Source organism: Gracilinanus agilis, chromosome 3 (genome assembly GCF_016433145.1).
Source record: "Gracilinanus agilis isolate LMUSP501 chromosome 3, AgileGrace, whole genome shotgun sequence".
NCBI classification, from domain to species: Eukaryota; Metazoa; Chordata; class Mammalia; order Didelphimorphia; family Didelphidae; genus Gracilinanus; species Gracilinanus agilis.
The window spans coordinates 140,605,148-140,632,690 of record NC_058132.1 but is presented as its reverse complement, the minus strand read 5'-3'; the positions used below and the strand labels follow the sequence as shown (position 1 = coordinate 140,632,690).

Here is a 27,543-nt window from a genome sequence, read left to right as displayed (position 1 = left end):
CAAGGTATCCCATTCTACTTTGAACATTTTTTTTCTTAAACCTTTAACTTCTGTGTATTGGCTCCTAGGTGGAAGAGTGGTAAGGGTGGGCAGTGGGGGTCAAGTGACTTGCCCAGGGTCACACAGCTGGGAAGTGTCTGAGGCCGGATTTGAACCTAGGACCTCCCGTCTCTAGGCCTGACTCTCAATCCACTGAGCTACCCTGCTGCCCCCTACTTTGAACATTTTTAATTGTTAGTTTTTTCCTGACATTGAGCCCAAATTTTACTCCTTGAAACTTCCAATGGTTTTCCCTGGTTCTTCTTTCTGGAGTCAAACAAAATGAGTCTAATCTATTTTCCATATATATGGTAGCCCTTTAAATACTTGAAGACCTCTTCATGTCTCTTTTGAGTCTTCTCTAGATGAAGCACCCTTAGTTCCTTTAAACTATCCTAATATCTTTATAATAAGGACTCAAAGGCCTTCACTTTCTGGGTTGTCCTCTTCTGCACATCCTCTAGTTTATCAACGTCCTTCCTGAACTGTAACCCAGAATTCAATAAATCAACCAACATTTATTTAGTCTGTATTATGTGCTAAGCATTGTGCTAAGAAGTGGAGATACAAAAAGAGGCAAAAGGCAATCTAAATGAGGCAGCTGGATGGTTCAGTGGATTGAGAGCCAGGCCTAGAGATGGGAGGTCCTGGGTTCAAATATGACTTCAGACACTTCCTAACTATGTGAGCCTGGGCAAGTCACTCAGTCCTCTGTCTGGTTACCCAACTTGGCTAATCCTCCAAACACAAAGATAAGATTGTAAACCCAGGGTGTCAAAGCAAATCCTTGTCTCTCCTTGACTCCAACTCTAAATTCTTTGTGCTGTGCCATGCTGCGTCTCTAGTATAATACATCACAGGCACTTTTTCAACTATGATTATCTATTCATTCTACTTTAATAATGTTATTAAGTAGGGTGATGAAAATATTCATAGGATAGTATTATGTAAATTGGTGAATGATACAGTTGAGCTTTAAAAAAAAGTAACAGAAGGCCAAAAAGACATATAAAACGACTACATAATTAAAAGGTAGGTGAACATTATTATTAATTGCAGGTAGAGTCATACAGTTTCTTGCCAGGTATATACTTGAAGCCTTTCCAAATTGGTTATACCATTTAGAATTTACACCATAGCAGCAGACATACTGGGGAAAAAGGACTGGATTTGGAGTTAGGATCTGTGTGATCTTGGGCAAGTCACTGAAGCTCCATTAATCTATGAAATAGGGTTAATAGTACCCTCTGGGCGATAAGGATAATCAAATGAAATAATGTATGTGAAGTGCTTTGCAAACCTTAATGCACCAAATGTCAGCTCTTATTATTGTGCAGAGCAAGCACTGATGTTGAGAATCACAGTCATCTCAATGCCACAATAAGGCATTACAATATGATTCTGGTAAAGGTCAGTACTTTTTGTTTAATTATTATCATCACAATTGGTTCTCAACCTTGCTGAGATTTTTGTATTTCATCCTAAAAGCAATAGGAATTGTTGAAGAACTTTAAGTAGGGAAAGATCTGTGTCTTAAAACTATTAATTTGGCAGTTATGTAGAGAGTACAAAAAGAGAAACAATTTTGGCTAAGGGAAATAGGAAAATGGAATTCATCTGAAGAAACCAATATTGATGCACAGAGAACTCACCAGCCAGCTTATATTTTTCAAAATTTAAGCTTAAAAGATGTATGTCTAGGCAGATAACAGAGGATGGGCACAAAAAAAGGTGGCAAGGTACTGTGAGAATAATGTTCAGCATGAGCTGAGATTAGTGAGGAAAGCTAAAGCCAAAAAAAGGGATGTGTTCATTTCAATTAAATTTAGAAAAAGAGCAGGACCAAAGAAAGGGGCAGTATAACAATTCAGAGTAGATGGGGTGATGATAACTGGGGACAGAGAGAAGGAATTGCTACTCATTTTTGGCCTTACTTCTGTTTCTTTGTAAAGAAGAATGACCTTTTGACAAGGACATAGCAAAAGTGATTCCCAAGATAAATAAAAGTACTTAACTACCCTGGGCAGATACAAGTCATTTGTCCCAGATAAACTACTTCCTTGGATAGTTAGAGAAATGGTTGATGTAATTGCTAAATCACTATCAGTAATATTAGAAAGATCATGGAGAATGGAAGAGGAATTATAGCATAGAAGAAGAGAAAATATTCTGATTTTTAAAAAAGGATAAATTCTGCAACTTATGGGTCAATGAACTTGAATTTTATTTTTGGGAAAATTCTGGAACAGATTATCAAAGACATCATTAGTGAACTTCTTTGGCTCATGATTTATTGCTGTGGGGAAATTGCAAAACCTTTCGACTGACCCAAAGATTCCCACGAAAGCAGATATTTATCTTTGAAATACTAACATTTTAGCTGAACTGTTACAAAAATGAGCATTACAAAGAATGCAATGGAGGAGCACATATTAGGTATAAGTATGCTGCAGCAGATAACCAACAAAGAACTCTGACAGAGTAAAAGAAATATATGCTAGGAGGAAGATGGGCTGGTCAGTTGACAAGAGAAAGGGAAAAAAAAGAAAAATTAGTGTTCTACTGGTACCTTTATAATGTCACCAAAAAAAAAAAAAAAGTAAAGAAAGCCTTCAGTATGTTAGATGGACTCTCCTGTGAGAAGTTCTGGGATGAAATGGATAAAAGTTTAATAAGATTGGCAGGTGTGATAATGAAATTAAGTCTACACTGCCCATCTTTAGATTTAATCACCAAAGGTGAGAACACCTCTAATTCTGGGAGGTCCATAACTCACCTGTGCTAGAGTGAGGGACAAATCAGAATAAACTGACCCATCCCCTAAGTGGTCTATGAGAATTGTCTTTTGTGATTGGACATGCAAATTAGGAGGCAGGAACAGGAAGTGGCCCATAAGTGACCCCTTTAAAAGGAGAAGGTCCTCAGTCAGCTGAGGTCTTTGGTGGAAGAGAGCATCTGGTGAGGACCTCTGCAGGTTCATGGAGGAGTGTTGGAATGCTGAGACTCTGGTGGGACCTCTGACTACTTCCCTTTGAATTGTCATGGGGGTGAGTTAGGTTGACTCTCTTTCTCGTCCATTGGTGTTTCTGGAGGCTCTACCCTCAGGGAGGCCTCTCTTGCCTCTCTAATTGTAAAAGGCCTTATGGCTAGAAGCCTTGTTTAATTAACCTCTGTGCCCCTCTGCTGGGCCTCTAAATTCTTACCTTGTCCAGGCCTCTGGTCCAGGCCAGAGTTTCTCTCTCTCAGTTTCCTTACCTTCAGCCTTCTTAATTGTAAATAAACTTCCATAAAAGTCCATTTTGACTTGAGATTATTCTTAATTGAGGATTGACAATAGTTCAATCCTGTGGCAACCATCTTTTAATATATTGAACCTATAAAACCCCTTTTTCACTCTTACACAGGCATGGATTAGTTTCAATCTATATCGAGGGGAACCCCTGAATTAATGATATCGAAGAGCCTTGGAATATTTATGTAGCAAAATTCTAGGAAAGGAATGTGATGATTGTAAAGAACCAGCCTTAGCCTTAATAATAATGTCACATAAAACAAAATATATTTCCTAGTTTGACAAGGTGAAAAAACTGTTAAGTCAGAGGGAAGCCGTGGATTTAGTTAACCTACATGTTAAAGCATTTTTGACAAAATATATCATGGTATTACTGTAGAAAACATGGGGAGACATAGATTAAATAAGCTTATGAGAATGAGGGAAGGGAACCAACATTTATTGAGCAACTACTATGTGCCAGGCATAGTACTAAGTGTTTTAATTATCATCTTTCAATACCACCTGAATATTATTTCAATTAGTATTTTAGAATATTTTTTCATTTGATCCTCACAAAAACCCTGTGAAATAGGTACTATAATTGTTACTATTTTACATTTGAGGAAACTGAGACAGAGTTTAGTAACTTGCCCGGGATCATATAGCTAGCAAGTATCTGAGGTTGTTTTGAACTCAGGTCAGGTCTTCATGGCTTTAGATGCAGCACTCTGTCGAATGTACCACTTTATTCCATCAATTGGATAAATTAAGAACTGACTTTGAGGTCAGATTCAATGATTCAGCATTACCTGTTGAACATCATTTTGAAAGGTCTCCAGTAGAACATTTCAAGACATAATGTGGCAGCATTATGCCGTTTAGTATTACCTTACAGTGCTATTTTCAAGAAAGGCGACAACACACTGTCTTGTCTATTCTTCAACATTTTGTAGTAAATGATCTCTGAATGAATAGTTAAATGGGAAATACGGCAGATAACTACCCACGCACCACTAAAATTTAAAAGCAAAAACTAAGATATGACGCAAAAATATTCTGCTGGGTTTTACTGAAGGACATCAGTGATTATAAGAGATGAATGACAGCCATCTAGATCTCAATGACTAGCAAGAACCAAGAATCTGAATGCAACCAAGACCCCCTCCAAAGGTACTTCCATTTTGAAGGGCAAACTTTTTTAAGCCTGTAGAGTTTCTGTTCCTCTGTCATCTGCCTCCATGCCGGTACAAGCACTAGTGTCCTCAGGAGGGTTGAAAAACAAGTATTTAGCAGCAAAGCAATTTGCAGATTATTCTTATCTATATGGGGGACAAAAGCCTTCATTTCTGACATCAGTCCTTATCAAAAAGATGCCTGTTCTTCAGGTATTCTGGAAGATTTATGAGCACTAATTAGGCAGCAAGAGCTCATCTCATGGACAATCACAATAATGATTAGCTTTTTGGGCTATGCAGCCTTAACATACATTCAAGCTTAGATACAGGCACCTGTATTGTGTGTGTGTATTGAGTAGGGAGAAGTTTGATAGGGTGAGAAAGGGATCCTGGGAATGAGCTGCCTCTTATAATTAATTTAAAGATGATACACAACACAGAGACTGATACACTGTGGCACAATCGAATATAATGGACTTCTCTACTAGCAGCAACACAATGACCCAGGACAATTATGAGGGACTTATGAAAAAGAATGCTATCCACAGAGAAAGAACTGTGGGAGCAGAAACACAGAAGAAAAACAACTGCTTGAACACATGGGTTGATGGGGATATGATTGGGGATACAGACTCTAAATTATCACCCTAATGCAAATATCAATAATATGGAAATAGATCTTGATCAATGACATATGTAAAACCCAGTAGAATTGCTCATTTGGCTATGAGAGGGGGATGGAAGGAGGGACGAGAAAGAACATGAATCATGTGACTAGGGAAAAATCTTCTAAATTAATTAATTAATGTTTTTTAAAGGCTAAAAAAAATAAAGATGCTACACAGTTGGTGATGCTGGGTGGTTCTCTTGGGATGAGCAGTCTTCTCAGAATGACTAATAATAAACAAATATCCTTTACAAAATTACCTTGATCGAAACTGTTATCTTGGGGAGCAAACTCATTTGTAGAAATTGGAATAAAAGAATTGTTTCACTTTTTTCCCCTTTAAACCCTTACCTTCCATATTAGAATCAATATTATGTATTGGTTCTTATGCAGAAAAGCAGTAAGGGCTAGGTAATGGGGGTTAAGCGACTTGTCCAGTGACACATAGTTAGGAAGTGTCTGAGGCCAGAGTTGAGTCCAAGACCTCTCCAGTCTGGCCACTTCACTGCCCCTATCACTGTACTTTTTTGTTTATTTTTAAGAATTTAAGTTTGTTTATTTAATTAATTTAGAATATTTTCCCATGGTTACATGAATCATTTTCTTTCCCTCCTCTTCTCCCACCCCACTCCCTTAGCCAACGAGCAATTCCACTGGGTTTTACATGTGTCATTGATCAAGACCTATTTCCATATTATTAAGATTTGTAGTTAAAGTCTACATCCCCAATCATATCCCCATCCAACCATGTGATCAAGCAGTTGTTTTTCTTCTGTTTTTCTGCTCCCGCAGTTCTTTCTCTGGATGTGGATAGCATTTTTTCTCATAAGTCCCTCAGAATTGTCCTGGATCATTGCATTGCTGCTAGTAGAGAAGTCCGTTTCATTGGATTGTACCAAGTGTATCAGTCTCTGTGAATAAGGTTCTCCTGGTTCTGTTCCTTTCACTTTGCATCAGATCCTGGAAGTCTTTCCAGTTCACATGGAATTCCTCCAGTTCATTATTCCTTTGAGCACAATAGCATTCCATCATCAACAGATACCACAATTTGTTCAGTCATTCTCCAATTGAAGGGCATCCTCTCATTTTCCAATTTTTTGCCACCACAAAGAACATATCGCTGCACTTTTAACAAACAAATTTATGGGGTTACAAGTGGATGTGCTTCAGTCATCCCTCTGCAAATGACTAATAATACATTAGCCACACCTGTCTGCCTGCTGCTGAGGTCTGATTTTGTTTCTCCAACTGGCTGTTCAATCAGCCTCTTGTCTTGCTTCAGCCATACCTGTGCAGGTGACTCATGATATATAATCTCCTTATGTTGGTGAAGGCCAGTTTTGTATCAGCAGCTGGCTAGTCAGTATTTTCTTTTAGGTGTTTTGCTACCATGGCAAAGCCAAAATGAACAAAACACAATTATCTTATCTCCTCTGAATTAGGTATACTGCCTGATGTTCCCATTTCTGCCAATAATGTCATTAGTCTTCATGTTATCTAGCCTTAAAACTTCTAAAGCACTTATGATGTTTTCAATCTCTTTATAATAATTCAAGCTCTGAAGTCCAATATGTAGCGTTGTTTATTTCCTTCTGGGCATTCTGCCTATACTTTATTCTAATTCATCCTTCACATGGCTGCCAAAATCATCTCCCTAATGTAGAGGTCTGACTTTCCTCCACTAAAAACTCTCAATGGGTTCTTCTTCCCAACAGGATAGACTACACATTCATTAGCCTCAAACAGACCCTCTGCTAAGTACCTTACAATTATTATCACATTTGATCTTCACAATAATCTTGGGAGGTAGGTGCTATTATTATCCCTATTTTACAGATGAGGAAACCAAGGTGAACAGAGGTTAAATGATTTGCCTAAAGTCACACAGCTAATGTCTAAGGTCCAAATTAGACCAATTTTCCTGACTCCAGTTTGTCTCCAACCTATCCTCCAGCCTTATTTAAAATTATTGCCCTTCATACACTCCACATTCCAGCCAACCTGAATTACTAGCTGTTTCTTAAGATCAACATGCTGCCTCCCACCTCTCTGTATGTTGACACAGGGCATTTCCCATGCCTAAAACTCACTAGAATGAACTTCCTCTTCATCTCTAACAGAATCCTTCTTCAAAGCTTAGCACAAGGGCCAGTTCCTATGGGAAACATTTTTTGTTCTTCCAGACAGAAAACATTCATTCACCTTCAAATTTTACTATGACAACTTCTGGCTCTTTCCTTTATCCTTATCATAACCTAAGAGTAAATAAGCAAGGTAATTAAAACATTTATTAAGTCTTATTGTGTCCTAGGCACCTGACTAAATTCTGCAGACACAAATACAACAAAAACAAGCAAAAAGGACAGTCCCTGCCCTCAAGGAGTTTACATTTAGACAATACAAAAGTCTGGGACAGGAGAAAACGCAGGATGACAAACCACCAAAAAAAACCAACAAAAAACAAGGAAGTTTCAGAAAAGCATTTGGTTTGCCAAGAAAAATAAGGGTCTTTCTCTATAAATGGAGTAATAATAATTAACATTTAGGAATCACCATGTGCCAGGCCCTGGACTAAATGCTTTGCAATTATTATCTCATTTGATCCTAAATGATAACCTTGGGAAATATTATTATTCCTATTTTACAGATGAAGAAACCAAAGTGAACGGAGGTTAAGTGAAATGCCCAAGGTCACACTGCTAATAAGTGTGTGAGGTTGGATTTAGACTCTGATCTTTGGGACTCCAAGCCCTGAGCCGCCTAGCTGCCTCTTCATTCTTCTTCTGTCAGGAAAGTGTGGATATGTGCTCTTCTCAACCACACTCATCATAAGGAGGCCACCTGTTTTTTCCTTCAGAGCAAGCTAGGGTTCTTCAGCCAGGGCTGTGTCATGGACCCTTTGCAAGTCTAATAAAATCTATGAACCATTCCTCCGAATCATTTTGTAAACGCATAAAATAAAACTCATAGGATTACAATGGAAAAATAAGAACGCCATTTATTCCCCATCCAAGTTAATTAATTGTCTCCTCGATATAGGCTTCTTGGGGTTTCGAGGATTCCAAAAGAGAGAAAGAAATGATGGGGAAGCAGAAAGTATGTGTGTCCTCCTCTGCGCTTGCGCATCTGAAAGATGCCCCGATGTGGCAAAAAGACTCGCTTTCCCAGCATGCTCGCGGTCACCAACGTCGCTTACGTCAGGTTCCATGCCGAGGTGGCGTTCCCGGAACTTTCTTGGGCTCTCTTTGCAAGTCCGGACTTGTGCTAGAGCGGGAAGCGCTTAGGTTCCGCTGGGAAGCATGGCAGGATGCGAGGAGACCGACGGGCCCCCAGCTGCTCCTGCCTCAGCCGCCTCGTCCTTTCCGTCCATCGTCCGCAAGAAATACTTTTGCTCGTTCCCAGATTGCAGCGCCACCTACAACAAGGCCTGGAAACTGGACGCGCACCTGTGCAAGCACACTGGGGAGGTAAAGGAAACGCGGAACAACTAACAGGGGAACCTGAGCGGGCTCGCCCCGCCCCCGACGGAGCTGGCCGGAGCGAGAGGTGTGGCGAACCCCGCCCGCTCCGCGAGGATTGGACTTTTCTGGTTTGCCTTGTGACGTTTACCGAGACCTGGCCAGTCACCTCGGACTGGAGAAGGGTGGCCCCACCTTAGGGACTTGGACCACCTCGTGGTTTTGTTGCTTTGGGGAAAGTGTGGGTGGAAAAAGTGAGGCAGTTGGTTTGAAGTGGAAGGGAAAGGAAGATGGGATTGGGCAAGGGCTGTCTTTATTGTATCGCCGTGTCTGGCTCTTGTGAAACACTTAGTAAACGCTTCTTTAGAGGGTAGCAAGGTGGCTCAGTACATACAATGACAGGCTTAGAGATGGGAGGTTCTAGGTTCAAATTTGGCCTAAAGCATTTTCCATTTGTGTGACCCTGAGCAAGTCACTTAACCCTCATTGCCTTGCCCTTACCGCTTTTCTGCCTTGGAACCAACACACAATATTCATTCTAATACCGAAGGTAAAGGTTTAAAAAAAAAATAAAAAGGCCTTAAGGAGTCTGGTGTATGACATATGTATGTATTTACATCCCACACCCAAGCCTTGTGCCTATTGGCAATTTATTTAATCTTTTGGACCCTCCATTTTCCCATCTGTATAATGTCAATAACATTAGTATCTGCCTTGCAGAGTACTTGTTCATAGCTTTAAGGTATGCAGTTTTCAAAACAAGATTAGTCCATGAAAGCCTTATGTTTTAGCCATAATGTCATTTAATTGTAGTATTATAGGACCTATTGCATTTTCTTACACTTAACAGGTTTTAACAAATTTGAATGAGTGAGTAATAAAACCTGTCTTAGTTTTGGCTCTTGGGAGTAAGTAGCCTTGAACACTGGAGAAAAGAGAAGGAGGAAGTTTTATTCCCTCATCATCTGGTGTAGAGATGAGATGCCGTAGGCAAAATTTTGAAATAAGGGAAATTTATTTTTTTGGCACTAATGTTGCTTTCTTCATTAGATGAACTAGATTCCATTTGGGAACTTTCAAAGTACCCTTTTCCCCAAGTCCATAGTACCCTCTAATAAATGTGATGGAGTTCTTGATTCATTGCTGTGGCAATGACTCATTCCTTACTAGCACTTATACAGATCATTACTTCTCCATTCCTTCTCATCAGCATTTCTATTAATCCTCCAATTTGGGATTTATGTTTGGCCTTCCTCTCATTTCTTTTCATATCTAGAGAGTAACAGTGTACCACTTAGACTGTTCCTCTGGTAGTTCTCATTCTTGACAAAGCATACTCTCCATTCTGTTCACATGCACATTCTTCTTCATACCTTCTAGGCTACTTCTCTGGTGCAAGACATCATTGGTAATGTGTTTTGGAATCCAGCACCTGTCTTGAATTATTTTGAATTACTTAAATTTTGGTTCTCAGTGCACAGTGTTCATGATTTTCAGGCATATAGCCAACACTTATAGGATATTGGCATTGATAAAACGGACAGCAGAATAGAAGTTGATGGTTTCTTGACTGCTTTGTTCTCTTCTTCCATGCTTTTGGCATTTCCTCCTCATTGAAATCATAGAACTTCCAACTAGGAAGGGCCTTGGCAGTCATTTAGCCCTTTCCACGAACAGGAATGTCTTCAATACTATCACCAGAAATGTCCCACAGTGGCCGATCCAGACTTTCTCTCTCTCTTTTCACACCCCCACACTATTGAAAAGCTTGTACTGTACTGAGGGAGAAACTGTGGTAGAGTGGACAGAGTTCTTAGTTTGGAATCAGGAGAGATTCACACACTTATCTGTGTGGTGGCAGAAACTGCTGGGCTCTACTTTCTCAGCACCAAAATGGAGACAGCTTTGTATGTCTGTTTTGCAGAGATCATAGGATTTAGGGCTAGAAAAAAGCTTGGAGCTCTCCTTACTCCCTCTTTTATACATAAAGGCAGAATGACCAAATGGCTCATGAAATCATATTTTCCTGTTACCATCAAGTAAGATACGTCAACTCTTTCTTTCTCTCCAAGGAAAAGATATGAGTTGTCCTAACCATTGTTCATTTGTTCCAGTCCAATACAACCTCATTTGGGGTTTTCTTTGCAAAAATACAGGAGTGGTTTGCTATTTCTTCTGCTCTTTTGACAGATGAGGAAACTGAGGTAAACAGGATTAAATGATGTGCCCAGGGTCACATAGCTACTAAGTGTCAGAGGCTGGATTTGAATTCAGAGAAATAGTAACCCAGTTTGGGTTTGGAATGTTGCCTTGGACCCTTGTATTACTGATAATAGTTAAGTCATTCACAGTTGATCATCATATATTAGTTCTATTTCCTGGTTCTGCTCACTTCACTTTGTATCGCCATATAAATCTTTTCAGGTTTTTTTGTGATCATCCTGTTCATCATTTCTCATGGCACTGTAGTATTTCATTATAGTCATATACCACAACTTGTTCAGTTATTCTCCAAGATGATGGATAACCCTTCAGTTTCCAGTTCTTTGCTGCCACAAAAAGCTTCTATAAATATCCATACAAATAGGTCCTTTCCCCCTATCTTTGATCTTTTTTGGGATACAGACCTAGTAGTGGTATTACTGGGTCAGAGAGTATGCTCAGTGTTTATGGCCCTTTGGGAATGGTCCAAATTGCACAGCCAGGATTTGAACTCAGTTCTGTTGACTAAAGTGAATTCTTTCATCTCTATTACACTTCCTCATATTGGGTAACAATGCAAACTAAGAATTCAGATAGTGTTGGAACATATTTTTGAATATGAAGATGATAGCAGAGAAAGCTCTGCTGCCAGGGAATTGACCTTGAGATTATTTTCCAAAGTTTTTGGCTTTTCCAGCTTCTTCCTGTCTTTTATTCTGAACCCATTGATATTGAAAAAGCTCCACTTGCTGAGCTTGCCTACCACTTTTGTGAAGGGAACCCTCCTCCCCCAGGATTATATACTGGGGTCTCTTACCTATGTCCCCTGATAGCTTTACATCACATGACCATGCCAGCCTGGGTCAAGACAGTGACCTAAGCACATTGATCTGGAAAGGATCGGGTTACAGATGGAGAGGGGTTGGAGTGGAAACAAGGAATAAAAGAGGAAGACCAGGAAGTATACTGTCTCTATTCCCTTGGCTATGGCAGTGAAAGGACAGTGGCTGAGATAGAAAGCCATGAGGGGAGGGTCCATGTGGCGAGATTAGAATAGGGATCATCTCTCTCTATCTCTATGCTCTCTATTTCAATTAAATTTTAATAAACTCTATGGAAATTAAGGACCAGAATTTTAATTCAGTTTTAACACACACTCTCTCCCACAGTAATTGTCTTTAACAAACAGCTACTCAGGTAGTGGAGAAAGAGAATAGCTTTTTAGAGGCCTAAAGCAAGCAAGATTGGCAGTTTCTATATATGGAGGTTATAGATTAGATCAGTTGTTGTGTTGGTGATAGTGTAGAGGGCATTCCTGTGCTGGTATTGAAAGAACGAGATAATTCCAAAGGCCTTTCCAACTTGGAAATTCTTTGTTCATAATGAGAGGGAGAGGTTCTTATTATAGTAAGAGGAAAAAAAAGACAAGCAAGAAAACATCAACCCATGTCTGTTTATTAGCACCAATATTTTTTAGATGTTGCTGTTTAACTGTGAATCATGGGACACCATGAAATCAGAAGAATCAAAATTATAAATAATTTCTAAAGATATTGGGAAGAAATGGAGTAGATTTATAGGCATGTTATCAATAAAGTGCTATTCCAAGGAAGTGGCTCAAAAGGCCTTAAAAGGAATATGTGTGAACAGGGGTGTCCTCCTAAGTGCTAAGTGGTCATGTATCATGTGTTAAGGATGAGAAACAACCTGGTAAGCTATAGAACCCTCTAGATATGAAGAAAAATGAAAACGTTTGTAAATGAGGGTTGACTTTTGTATATGAGATATAACACTAGTGTTCATTCAAAACATGATGAGAGTGAATTGGAAAGGGTCATTATTAGGCCATTAAATTATTTTTAGGACTCTAAAACTATTTGTTTATATCTGTGTTGTTTGAATATGGCCAAAGAGAAATATTGATATACCTTAATAAAACCAACAGTCAAGAAAGACAGTTCAACTTTTGATGATGGTTGATTTGGATTTAAATACACATTATTACCTACAGGTGCATCTGTAGACCATCCCTAACCATTGTTGACTTCCTAACATCTGGATTATTAAATTTTCCATAGATGCTAACCCTGGGTAATAAACTTATTTTATTTTGATCTGATATCAGGGCCTAATGAGGGTCTTTAGAGACTTAATTGTAATTATCATTCATACCATGTTGCCATTTTCCAAATGGTATTTTCACCCTTTAATAGTACTTCTGTGTGCATTTTCAGGTGTGGTGTGTATGATGTTTCATTTTAGTGTAATCGCTGGGCTTGTTTGGGATGAGGTAGGACTTGCATGTTTACCACAGGTTTTGCCATTACAGATTAAATCATGCTGTGGGGTGGAGATGTGGCATACCAATAGCAGACGGGTAGACTCTTAATCAAGGGGGATTACTATATTTGGTTGCAGTATCCTATGTTGAAAAAAATTTCAGCATTTAATGTAACTTAACTCTGCATTATTAATGTGTTCTAATTTTTCAAATGTGAAGGACTATGTTTTTACAAGTTAGCTTTCTTATAGTTTAGTACTAACATACAGAAAATCTCTGCCCAAAAGATGTACTAGTTCCTATTGAAATCCCACTTATTTCAATCCAGTATTTCATAAGACCACATTTTAATTTAGTGGGAGGATTTGAGAAGTGCTTCAGAGTTTGTAATAAGATTTGATTGGCATAGTTTAAAATGAAGAGAGCTGAACATTTTGGTCATCAGTGAAAGGCTAATATTTAAATATTGGACAGAAAGTAGTGTTTTGAGCTTGTACATAGCAGGTGATCAACAAATGTTTGTTGATTGAATAAGAATCTCTGAATATAAAGAAGCATTTTACTAGCTTCCTTTCCTTCTCTTGCATTAAGACTCTTAAGTGATACTAAAGTTTACTGCGTTAGCACTTGATTACAACAGCCAATGAGGACAAGACTAAAATGATTTTTTTTCTTTGTTAGAGACCATTTGTTTGTCATTATGAAGGCTGTGGCAAAGCATTTATCAGAGACTACCATCTGAATCGACATGTGCTGACACATACTGGAGAGAAGCCATTCATGTAAGTATAAGACTGTTAACTTTCAGAGGCTTTGGAAGGAGGTTGGTGACAAATAGCCAGGTAGGAGAAAATTTTACCATTATTTTACACATCCCAAGAACATACATTTTCCCAATATTTTTGTTTTCTGATATGAATTAACAGTGACAATGATGTGTGTGTGTGTGTGTGTGTGTGTGTGCGTATGTGTGTGTGTGTGCGTGTAATGGGTAGGGGGAGGATTTTTTGGATCAGTATGATTTTTTTCTCTATATTAGTATGCCCCCAGGCTTGTACTTAAAGCTTTTCCTGCTTGATGGGGCCTGCTAGAGCTTGTGCTTCATAGTCTTCAAGTACAGTTACCTACATTCTATAATGAGGCATATCAGGCTCTCTTGACAGCCAAGAAGTGGTATAGGCTAAAAATGCTTAAATGGATTTGTGATCTCATTAGGTGAGATATTTCCTCCAAGAATGCAAATTTCAACTAGTTCATTCCTGCTTGTCCTGTGTGACTTGACTCTTGTTCATTTTCTCCATTAAATTCACTCCCAGGAGCCCACCTACTTCACAAGGATCTTCTTCACTTTCTTTTGTTACAAGGATACCTGAGCTGTACGCAGACTGGCCACTTGTCTTTCACCATATGACCATCCCATCTTTTCTTCTTGTCATACATTTTCTAAATGGCATTCTTTACTCTTACTTTTTCAGAGTTCTCACTGGTTATACATTAGAGCTTTCTCACAACCCCAAACCACTTCTTCACTGTCCTCTGTGTGATATTAATTTTTATTTCTATGAAGGAGACAACTATGTTCTGTGTCTCACAGTCATTCAACACCAATAGAATATTGATATTAAAAAGATGAGCCATTATTTCTGAAAGACACTTGGCATCATTAAAAGAGTTTTGTGGTTTCTCAAAGGTGTTACAGTCCCTTCCTCATTTTAAATTCTGGGATCATTGAGCTAGCTGTGCATATGTACTTTCTGTCTAAAATGGATGTTCTTCTGGACAAAGTCTATAAAGTTGACCATGTAACTACATGTCACAATTTGAGCAATAGACATTTTTCATCTTTGTATTTCCTGTGTGAGTAATCATACCAAATTCTTTGAATGGTTTAGATCTCTTATAGAGGGATTCTTCAGTGCTTAGGAGCTCAGTACAACCAACACAGTGTCATCTGTGAAGTATCGGTAGCTCCTCCCCATCAACAAGGAATCCCTCTTGCACTTCATATCTATACTGAAAATCTACATCATGGTGGCAAAAACTTTTGTTAACTATCCTACATGGCATCTTTAATAATCAGAGGCTCATTGAACAGGCTTACTTCTAACCTGTTACTATATCTTTCAAGGTATATTGAATGATTTTAATGTATGAGTGGAAAACACCTTTAAGGTAGTATTTTGCTCTCAAATCAAATGCTTTGTCACAATCAGCAGGCAGTAAGCACAGTTTGTTTGTTTTTTACATTCTCTACATTTTTCAATCAAATGTGAGATGGTAAAGATGAATGAATGTGAATGAATAATGAATAAAAAAACATTTATTAAGCTCTTAACTGTGTGCCAAGCACTGTAGAATATTATTTAATCTGTTCCCTTCTAATACACTCTTTGAGAATATCCTCAGTTTCTATATAGATTTATGTCAAAGACTATTTAGCTGGAAAAGTAGACTTATAGATTAGTGATTACTGCTTTTTTCCTCAGAATCTTTTTTTTTTTTTATATGAAGGTCTGAGATATTTTTCTACATCTCATATCTTCACTTCCTTCAAATACTTAGCAGACCTTTTGCTTACTCACAATTCTGTAGCTTTCACCATAGATATCTTTTATTTTATATATACTTAGTTGAATTAAGCAATTTTTTTTATTTTTTTCTTACCTCCCTTGTAAGTTCTTCCATAATGTTAGAGTCCTTGATGATAAAAACAATTCTAAAAATCTTTCCATGTCTTTTCCATTTTTCTTCTATTTTTTTGTTCTTCCATTTTTATCCTTAAATGCCCTTGGGATCTCTTGCCAAATTCTCTGGAGACTAAAAATACAGCTTTAAAAAAAATTTAGATGAGCTCATGGATGACAGATCCATAATTTCTAGTGGAAATAAGAATCACTAGGCTACATCATCTCCAACAAACTGTAACACCTTTCTTGGTTCCCTCAGTTAGTGCCCCTTTCTATGTAATTTATGGAATTTTAGACTAGGTAAGCCATGGTTCTAACCTAAGATAGCAGTTATTCCTTTTTTTGTGAATCTAGGTCAAGTCAAATTTGTGGTGGTCTCTTGAGAAATGCAGGTCAGGTGGTTGGAGCCAGGAGAATCAAGTTCATGATCTCTTAATTTCCTTTTGATCCAATTGTGGGGAGTGTTTGTGTTTCTAGGGCAGGTAATCCTCAAGTGCTATTCCTCTCTTTGATATGAGCTGAGACTTTTTAAAAATGAGATTTCACCCACTAAACATCATTATTCATCTTGACACTTTGTAATTTGTTATATTTCTCTATATGACTCTTTAAAAGCTTTGCTACGAGAAATCTGCATTGACAGGTTTAATTTAGTCTAGCACATGGCACTTGATATTTGGGATTGTTTTGTTTTTGTCCTTGTAGCTCCAGAACCTACTACAGAGCCTGTCAAATCACAATTGCATATTGATAAAGGAGGTAATTTCTTAAGGAAAATATAAAGATGGATATATGTAAAGTAAAACTGTTTTTTTTTTCTTTTTGACTTTTTTTTAATGGTTTCTTATAGCTGTACAGCTGCTGGCTGTGATCAGAAATTCAACACAAAATCAAACTTGAAGAAGCATATTGATCGCAAACATGAAAATCAACAAAAACAATATTTTGTAAGTATTTGTTATGTATGACTGACTTTGCAGACATCTTAAAAATGCTTTACAAGTTTCTGACCTTTTTAAAACTTAGAAACAAATGAAATGAATAATTATTAAATAGAGAAGCTAGCAAATATTGTTTCAACTATATGTTAATCATTAGAAGTAATTATGTTATAAGCTAGGATTCTTGTGTAATAGATTTTACTCGTAAAATGATTTTAAACGTATTCCCATGTTGTTCATGAACCAAAACCCTAAAACATATACCCACATAAACAAGTCAAAAATCATATGTTTTCACCTGATTTCTGACTCAAACAGTTCTTTCTCTGGAGGTGGATAACATTCTTTGTCATAATTCCCTCAGGATTGTCCTGGATTATTGTATTAATGAGAATAGCTAAGTCTGTCACAGTTGCTCATTCCACAATATTTCTGTTACTGTGTACACTGTTTTTTTTCTATTTTCATTCTGCATCAGTTCACTTAGGTCTTTTGAACTTTTTCTTAAATCATCCTGTTCATGATTCCTTACAACATAATAGTATTCCATCACCATCATATACCACAATTTGTCCAGCCATTCCCCAATTGATGAACATATTTTTAGTTTCCAATCCTTTGCCACCACAAAAAGAGCAGCTATAAATATTTTTGTATAAGTAGGTCCTTTCAAATTTTTAAAAATCTCTTTGAGATATAGACCTAGTAATGGTATTATTGGATCAAAGGATATGAATTTTTTTATATTCCATTGGGCATAATTCAAAATTGCTATCCAGAATGGTTGGATCAATTCACAAGCAATACATTAATGTCCCAATTTTGCCATATCCCCTACAACAATCATCATTTTCCTTTATTGTTGTATTGGCCAATCTGATAGGTATGAATTGCTACCTCAGAGCTGTTTTAATTTTTATTTCTCTAATCAAGAGTGATTTAGAACATTTTTTCATACGATTATTGATAGCTTGATTTCTTCATCTAAAAACTGTTTATTCACCATTTGTCAATTGGAGAATGACTTGTATTCTTATAATGTTCTTTAGTTAGTTCTTTATATATTTGAGAAATGAGACCTTTGTTAGAGAAATTTGTTATAAAAATTTTTCCCCAGCTTTGTTGTTTCCCATCTAATCTTGGTTTTATTGGTTTTGCTTGTACAAACCCTTTTTAATTTAATATAGTTAAAAGTATAATTTTGCATCTTATAATGTTCTCTGTCTCTTATTTGGTCATAGATTCTTCCCTTCTCTATTTTACTTCTAAAATTCTAATATCTTTCTTAACAGTGTGACTTTGAAGGTTGTAGCAAGTCTTTTAAGAAACATCAGCAGCTGAAAGTCCATCAGTGCCAACATACTAATGAACCACTATTCAAGTAGGTATTTAAAAGTACTTGTAATCCATTAAAGATTGTTTTATTCTCCCTCATCAATTATATTTCAAAGCATTTTGAAGTAGGTAAGTTTGTCCAAATAAAAAATGAATTAAGGGATTAAATAGCTTATTAGAACATTAGTGGAACTGTGCATTAGCCTGAAAAAAAAGGGGTTGACTGCTTAAATTGAACTAATTGAATTAAAATATGAAGGGGAATGAGATGATGCTGATGAATTCTTCTCCCTTACAAAAAAGAACAAAAGGAAATGACTATAAAATGTCATATGAGAGAGGTTGCTAGACCTGTGGAATGATGATTTCACATTGGGGATAGGCTTGCAAGGAAAGTTCCATCCTTGGAGATGATGACACATTACATACTTTGTTAATGGTGATCTCTATCCATGAGCAGGTGTGGCTGGAAAGACTGATCTTCAGCCAGCCCTCCTTTCCACACTGCACATGCAGAGAGGGTCCTTTGGCTTGTGGCTGCAGCTGTTGTTATTATAGCTTGCCTCTGCTTGCCACACTACCTCTTCAGTTCCTGTTTTCCTTGATGCCTTTGCTGAAGCAGTTCCACCCTGCTTTTTTATGGTTGTACCTCAGACTGAAGTGTCTGTTGCCCGTGTTTCCCACAGAAATATACAACTCTGGCATCATTTGGAAGTAGACTAGAGCTGTCTTAAGTGGCCTGTGCACCTCCACATCTGGGAGAAGAAATAACCCCTGGAGGGCCTTGATTCCATACATTTAGCAGTATACCTTTGTTTTAGCCAAGTGTGTTTTTCACTCACATACAGGAAGCAGGAATACAATAACATTTCAGTGTCATTTGTGATCACAAAGTCAGCCAAGAATAGAACATAAGGTAAATTATTTCTCCCTGCTCCAGTAATAGTCTTGGATTAGTCTTGTCATAAGGTTCTTCAGCTAAGTCTTTTAAATTTAACTGGATTTCATGAGATTTTAAGACTTCAGTTTTCCAAATTCAGTATGTCTGGGGGTTAAGATGGATTGTAAGAAAGAGGGATGCAAGTACAACAAGCACTAATTAAACACTTACTGTGTGCCAGGTGCTGGAGATTTAATGAAAGGCAAAGACAGTCTCTAGGAAGCATATATACATAAATTAGTATATAAAGGATAAATATGGAGTAGATGGAAGAAAATCTCAGAGGAGAAAGCTCTAGCAGCTGCAGGAACTAGGAGAGGCCTCCTACAGAATGTGGGATTTGAGCTGAATCTTGAAGGAAGTCAGGGATAGGATTTTCCAAACACTGGAAAATCAGTGCTAAGGTATGGAGAGAGGAGATGGAATATCACATGGAAGGAACAGCAAGTAGACCAGGATAGCTAGAACAAAGTGAGTGTGTAGAGAGCAAATAAAATTTAATGTATGATGGGACCATGTCACAAGTAGCCAAATGGAGTAATAGGTATCTAAATGGCATACTGGATAGAGTATTGGACACGAATTCCTAAAGACTTAAGTTTGGATCCTGCCCCAGACACTTCCTTGCCATATTATCTTGGGCAACTCAACCTCTCTCGTCTTTAGTTTCCTAATCTGTATAATGGAGGAACAAACAAGATAACATGGAAAGCATTTTGCAAACCTTCAAGCTCCATACAAATGGTAGCTAATTACTATTATAATTGATCTTTGAGATAATGAATCATTGGAGCTCTTGGGGGCAAGGTTTGGAATATGGGAGACCTATGTTTTAGGAAAATTATTTTGGTTGCTGTGTGGAGGATAGATTAGAATGTGAGGAGAGAGTTGAAGTAGAGACACCATTTAGAAGGCTATTGAGGACATCTAAGATAGATAGGAAGGTAGACATAATATTTCACAACAATCTGGATATGTAGAGTCAGTAAAAATGAGGAGTTGAGGATGACACAAGGTTTCGAGCTTGGGTAAGATGGTGATTCCCTTGACAGTAACAAGAAAATTTGGATGAGGGTATGATTTGGGAGGAAGGGCCTGGATTCTCTTTTGGATGTTAGTTGGAGGAAGGTTGAGACAAACTAATCTGTACCTCATCTTTCAATTTTGAGCTGTGTACTAAATGTGGCTATAGATTGGACTGGTAATACCCAGTGTATTGATTACATAGATGTAACAACAAAGACTGTGGAAAACACTTTTCTTCCCCGAGCCATCTAAAACGTCATGAGAAGATACATGAAGGTAATTTTAGTTTTTCCTTTGTAGCAGTCATATTATATTGTACAACAAATACTATAGAGAATGTGCATGTTTTCTAGAATGTTCAATGTTTTTAATTATTGTTTGCATCTTCATATGGAAGACTATAAAATACTTAGGCCAAAAAAAAAAAAGATTTGATGCTTAATTCTGACATGGAATATTTGGCAGTATTTTCAGGTCTCATACATATCAAATAGGCCTTGTTTACTAAATATATCAAGTGTCAAATATTCCTTAAATGTTTTTTGAGTGTAGTTACTCTAAATTTTAAGTATCCTTTTTTCCAAATATGTGCATCAGTACTGTAATATTATATGCTGTTTTCCAATGTATATGGAATTCTGTATTCATAATAAGCAGGTCTTTGGAGGTAAAACCATCTGTCTTTTTTAGCTAAGTTTTCTCTGCAAACTTTCATATTCTCTTTTGTTTTTAAATACTCTATTCCTTGAAATATGGAATATTCAGATTTATATTACTACAATTTGCACTTTTGGGGAAAAAGTACTATATAATGTTGAAAAATATCTTTATGTCCTTACGATATGTTTTCTAATATTACTAAATGACTGTAAAGGGGCAACATGGAGTGGTGGATAGTGGGGCAAGCAGTGAAGTCAGGACACACTGTGTCCAGACCTTGGTTCCAACACATCCTGGTACTATGAACAATTCACTTAACCTCATGGGAATTATCTAAAAACTAGGTTGCAAAATAATTGCTATTCTGCATTTTGGGGGGCATTTTCTCACTGTGAGCTTCTATACACCAATCATAATCACAGATTTAGACTTCTTGCTTATTTCCCTCCCCCCCAAAAAAAGTTTAAGTGTAACCTGTATTTTGTGTACAGTGTACCAACATGCTACCTCTAGTTTTACTAAACCTGGACTTTTACATTTCATAATTTAAATTCTGAATGTAAGAGACATCCCCAAAACAAATATTTTTATATATTAAAAAACAAACAGAAAATGCAGATGTTAAATACTTTTTTAAAAAGTATATAATAAATTCAGTATGTAACTTTCAAATGTGTACTGTTTGTGTTTGTGTTAATTTCCTTTTCTGTGAAGCATTTAAAAAATTTCATCAGTGACTCTTCTTTCGATTAACATTATCACTAGCTCCTTCTCCCCAATAAAAAAGAAAAACACAATCCTTGTAACAAATAAACATAGTTGAACAAAACAAACACCAATTTTCTGTGTTCAAAAATTGTCTTATTCTATACCTCAGTTCTATCACCCCTTTGCTAAGAAGTAGGTGTAATGCTTCATTATTAGACCTTTGGAGTTATGGTTGGTCTTTGCACTGATCTGAATTTTTAAATCTATTAGCTATTTTCATTACAGTGTTGTTGTTACAAGTGTAAGTTGTTCTCCTGGTCCTTCTCACTTCACTCTGCATCATTGGTTCATGACAGTCTTCGTAGATTTCTCTGGGACCATCCCTTTCTTCATTCCTTATGGTACAATAATATTCTATTACATTAATACACCATAAGTTGTTCACCCAATACCCAGTTGTGGGAAGCCCCCTTTGTTTTCATTTCTTTGCTACAGCAAAAAGAGCTACTGCAAACTTTTTTTTTTTGTAATGCAGATATTTATCTTCTTTCTTTGAACTCTTGTGATTAAAGCCCCAGACTTTTAAAAGGATATTTTAAAGGATAAGGTTACAGAAGCCAAAAGGAGAGTATAATCTTTTCTGTTTGTTTCCAATTGGCAATAATTGATGAAACTCTCAGCCTGGATACTGTGTGTCTTCAGATTAATCCAGTCATGGTGCTTTATGAATTTCTAAGTCCATATGTTAGAATTGGGTGCCATTGAGAAGTCTAAAAAATATCTCCTTTTGCTCATGCTGATGCACAAAATGTGAAACTTATGAGAGGAAGAAAATGAGAAAACCAAACTGGGTAAGTCAGTATTTTTAAGTTAACAAAATATAAATACAAAGTCCATGTCCATTTGCTCTAGTGGATATGAGATCAAAAGATATAAAAAAGCAGTTGCTTATTAACAGCCATAGAAAAGATTGCTTCTGATCATTAATAATAAGAGAAATATACATCAAACAACTAAAGTTTTACTTCCTACTCAGAAAATTGAAGGTAGAAGGGTTGTGGAGGAATTATGGAAACACTAGACTGGCAGCACAGCAGTATAGTGCCAGGTGATGACAAATAGATCTAGTTATTCTGAAAAGCAATTTGTGTTGTGCTTTTTTAAGGAACTAAAATGTTTATGGCTTTTGATGCAAAGATTATTCTGCAATGCCCAAGAGAAAGAAAGGTCTCATATATGTTAAAGTATTTATAGTAGTATTTTTTATATTAGGAAAAAATGGTTGCCCTATTGGGGAATAATAGCTAAACAGATGGGGCACATGGTGATAATGGAGTATTAGTGTTCTAGAAGAATTGATAAATTGATAAATTCAGAAAAGCATGAGGAAGCTTACAGAAATTGATGCAAAGTGAACAAAACCAGGAAAACAATACATGTGACCACAATAATACAAATGGACATGATAAAATGCAAGTGAGAATATAGCATTGTAATCTCCATCCTTTCCCCCGGAAGAGCTGAGAAAATATATCTCTTACTCTTTATTGTAAAGGTGAGTGAATAAAGGTTTAGAATATCACAAATGATCAGATATGGTCAATGTTAGTTGTTTTTGTGAAATTGCTCCCCTGCACTTCTTTTTTTGGTTTAGGTCTATGATTTCCCAATTGAGAAGCCTCCATCTACCAATGAAAATTGGTAATTTTTTTTGCATATTACAATCTTAAGAGAGTTGCCTGAGGGATTGAGAAGTTAAATGTGTGTCAGAGGTGTGACTCCAAAGCTTCTCTCTAGCCTCCAGGGCATGCTCTGTTTCTCAAGTTCTCAGAGAGAAGCTTTGTGTGTGTGTGTGTGTGCATGTGCACATGTGTGTAAATATATGTATATTCATAAATTAAATTGGTAATCTTATTTGAATGCCTTCCAGTGATACAGATCATATCTTAACCTATACATATGTTTCATCCTCTTCAACTCTTGCCAGTATTCTTATATAAGTTTATTTCTATAAGTTCAGCCAAGATGATAAGGGCCCCTCCTTTTTTAGTATAAAATTTGTATATCATCTCTGCATTTGTCTAATAACTTAGTAAATCTATTGATTAAAATCATCTCTACTATGCTAACAATATGCCATTTTAAAATAATAGGATATGTTTGCCAAAAAGGTTGTTCTTTTGTGGCTAAAACATGGACAGAGCTACTGAAGCACATGAAGGAAACCCATAAAGGTAATAATAATAATATATTGCATCGTGTTAATATTATGTTACTATTGGCCTACAAGACCAAGAAAATGGTGGACTTGATTTTTTTCTCCAGGCCCCACTAAATTCTTCCTCCAAAGAAATCAACCCAAAAGAGGAATTAAATGCCAGAGTTAGGGAAAATATAGATAAATCCATAGTATAAGAAAGCAAGATTCCCAACAAGGTAGTAGCCTAATAAATTAATACTAAAGAATCACCAATACTTCAGTGCTCATTCAGCACTCTTCCCCCATCAGTTTCCATCGTCCAATTGTGTACCAACTGATCGTTGACTTGTGCCTAAAATCCACAAAGGAATTCCCAGCCTAGTATATACTGCCTATCCCCTAATCTGCTGCACCAAGTAGCAAGAACACTGCCAAACTAGTGGAAAAGGGCAGATTAGAGAAGAAATTGGGCTTTCTTCTATCCAAGATGGCCTCCATGTTAGCGGTCCCCAAAGCATGGAGAGTCTGCCCAGAAGACCTACTCTGTCCTCTCCAATACCTTGCACAAAGTGCCTAGAAACTGATTCAGCTTAGCCAGAGAAAGAAAAAATAAGAATCAGGAATGGAACTGGGGCAGGAGGGTGAGTTTTAGTGGCTACAATGAACCTGAAGGAAAGGAAACTTAAATCTAATTGGGGTCACTCTTGTCCCCCTAGAAGCTACTTGCATCAGAGACCAAGATCATTGAAAAGCAAATTTCCTAATATTGGAGGAAGCTGAGGCAGTTCTACAGTCTAGTCCTAAGGGTTTATTAAAGAGGGAAGTGATTGCCAGTAATAAGAGAAAAGACTAAAACTAATACTATTTTCAAAAGGAAGAAAATTCTGAAAGTTATTAAGACAAAGGAAATTGAACCAACATTTGATAAACACTGAATCTTGTGGAATCCTATGAGAATATGGGACAACAAGAAGTTATTCCATAAAAGAAATTAAAATCATAAAAAAGATACTAGAGGGGGCACCTGGGTAGCTCAGTAGATTGAGAGCCAGACCTAGAGACAGGAGGTCCTAGGTTCAAATCTGGCCTCAGACACTTCCCAGCTGTGTGACCCTGGGCAAGTCACTTGACCCCCATTGCCTACCCTTGCCACTCTTCTGCCTTGGAGCCAATGCACAGTATTGGCTCCAAGACAGAAGGTAAGGGTTAAAAAAAAAAAAAAAGACACTAGAAAAGTACAAATGCCAGAACTTGGAACTTGCACGTCAGAAGTAATTAGCAATGTGGCAAAACTTGAATCCATAATGTCAAAGTCTCTTCAGAAAAAAAAAAAAATCAATGAATTGGGTATGCAACTTAAAAAAAGCTAGAGAAGAAACATTTAGAAAACCCAAAGTAAGACTAAAACAAAAATTATAAAAAACAAAGGGATTAACAAAACTGAAAATACAAAAGCTTTAAATTAATAAAAATATGAGCTATTTATAAGCTACAAAATAGATAAACCATTTCCTAATTTTAAAGAGGAAAAACCAAGTTACAAATATAAAAAATAAAAAAGAATTACAATTGAAGAAATAAAGGCATTTTCAAAAAAATTTCACCCAATTATATGTCAATTAAAATCAACAACCTAAATGAGATAGAATAATTCAAATAATGTTAAATGCTTGGATTAACAAAACAAGCAGAGAATCCATAGATAAGTAATCAAAGCATATGAACAAACAATTCTCAAAAGAGTTGTAAATTTAATCACAATATAAAAGGATGTTAATCATTAATAAATAGTAAAATAATAGTAGTAAATCATTAAAAAGCAAAATATAGTCAAAATAACCCAAAGGTTTCTCTTCACAGTGTGCAAATAGGTCAAGATGACACAAAATGAGAGTAGTCACTGTTAGAAGGGTTTTGAAAAGTCAGGCAGGGGAAAGGAGTGGCATTTCTGGCTTCCCTTTTATTAACTTGGCCTTTTAAGAAATAGTTGCCATGTTGAGGTCTTCATAGCAGTGGAATGGGATGATTGTGGCTTATATACCATAAAAACTTTGACAAGATCTAAAAGAATAAGGTCATTTACTGACATGGAAAACTGAGTAATGGTTCCCTCAGATGAGATATTTGTAAAAGTACATAGTACACACTAATATGTTTATTCCCTTCTCCCCTCTGAATTGCCCTACTTGCAAATGATGTTGATTCTAAACACTTCATAGTTCAGGATCTGAATAAATTACAACTCAGGATTACTGTATGATACAGAAAATAATTGATAACAACCTAGTTTTGTGCTTTTGTTCTTTCCTCTTCTCTCCACCAGAGGAGATAACATGTGAACTATGTGGGAAAACATTTAAACGCAAAGACCACCTTAAGCAGCATAAGAAAATTCATGCTCCAGAACGAGATGTGTACCGATGCCCAAGAGAAGGCTGTGGTAGATCATACACAACTGTGTTCAATCTCCAAAGCCATATTCTTTCTTTTCATGAGGAACAGCGTCCATTTACTTGTGAGCATGTTGGCTGTGGAAAATCATTTGCCATGAAAGTAAGTTATCATTTTTCCCTATGGCAAGTTCCTAAACATACAGCTGATAATCACTTCTGCCTATGGAATCATTTTACTGTTAATGGGAAAACTTGTATGAACTGATGCAAAGTGAAGTGAACAGAACAAGAACAATTTAAATAATAAAAACATGATGAAATTACATTTACCATGAAGGATATGCTATTATTTGTATGTTCACTTTGACTTTTGGGTTATCTTTTCTGGACATTTGCTATATGGAGATAGGAAAAACAGGCATTATACAGTGATATTTAGATGGGATATGCAGATGTAGTCATTTTTTGCTTGGGACTGACCTTAGACCATTGACCAAGTATGGTGCTCATTGGCTTTATAGCTGTGTTCTTGTAGAACTCTCTTTTAATGTTTTCATGGAAGCAATTAATATGGGGTGGGATTGGTGAAGTGGTGAGCTTGAATGAAGGACAGGGAAGAAGTTGATAGCTGCAGGAAACTGACCTGGTACTTGAGATGAATGTTTCCTTAGTTTGCAGTAAGAGAGAGTACTTGGTGCATGGGAAAGGAGACAGACTTTTAATGATAGTTCAACTAACAGATTTTTCAAGGATTTAAAATCATGACATTTTTAATATATTCAAAGTTTGGACATAAAGAATATCTCAGGTTTGACTTTTCTCCTTCCCATCCCCTTCACTGCAGCAAAGTCTTACAAGACACGCCGTCATACATGATCCTGACAAGAGAAAATTAAAAATCAAAGTAAGTTGGAACTTACGAAGTATGACTTCACTTTAACATAGAACTTGGGAAATAGGTTTATTTCTCTGTTGGACATCCAAAATATCTTCCTTTAAATTTTAATGATGTTGACTTTATAATATACAGGGGATAGTGGAGTAAAACAGTAATATGGTGAATAACTGCTGTGATGTCAAGAATACTTAGGACTCGAGGCCTGCCCCTGGCTATGTGACCACAGGCAAATGACTTAATTTCTCACAGGGCTGGGCACCTTGCTAAGACTAAAGTAATCTATGAATCACCCATCTAACTGTTCTGGTACACCAATTTACACCAACGAAATCATAGATACAGAACAAAAAGAAAACCTCATGACTTATGTACAAATTTTAGGAAATCACTTAGATGTATAAAAATTAATCAAAGAAATACCTGCATGGATGTATGATTGCCTTTATTTTAAATCCCCAAAGGTAAAACGACTCTCTGGAAAACGGAGCCTGGCCTCTCGTCTTAGTGGATACATTCCTCCCAAAATTAGAGAAACATTGCCTAAGAATGGCAAGTCATCAGACTGTTTTGAAGAAAACATGCTCCCAACTGTAGCAACATTGACCCTTGGCTAAACATCAGATATGTGGATTTATGTAAATAGTTTTTATTTTTTAAAA

The 27,543-nt window shown here is 36.8% G+C and overlaps 1 protein-coding gene and 1 long non-coding RNA gene across 2 annotated transcripts; one reads left to right on the top strand and one right to left on the bottom strand.

The window, feature by feature from the left end:
• The first annotated feature begins 8,174 nt into the window (after nt 1-8,174).
• Nucleotides 8,175-27,498, top strand: GTF3A (general transcription factor IIIA). The gene is made up of 9 exons (XM_044666115.1): nt 8,175-8,622; nt 13,778-13,878; nt 16,634-16,730; nt 18,017-18,105; nt 20,228-20,301; nt 23,547-23,627; nt 25,917-26,146; nt 26,831-26,890; nt 27,346-27,498. Exons 1-9 carry the CDS (start codon nt 8,455-8,457, stop codon nt 27,496-27,498), a joined length of 1,053 nt encoding a protein of 350 aa, XP_044522050.1. The 5' UTR covers nt 8,175-8,454.
• Nucleotides 26,682-27,434, bottom strand: LOC123238870. The gene is made up of 2 exons (XR_006505714.1): nt 27,305-27,434; nt 26,682-26,864 (listed from the first exon to the last, which is right to left on the bottom strand). It is a non-coding gene; the product is annotated as an uncharacterized LOC123238870 (long non-coding RNA).
• Nucleotides 27,499-27,543: the final 45 nt, after the last annotated feature.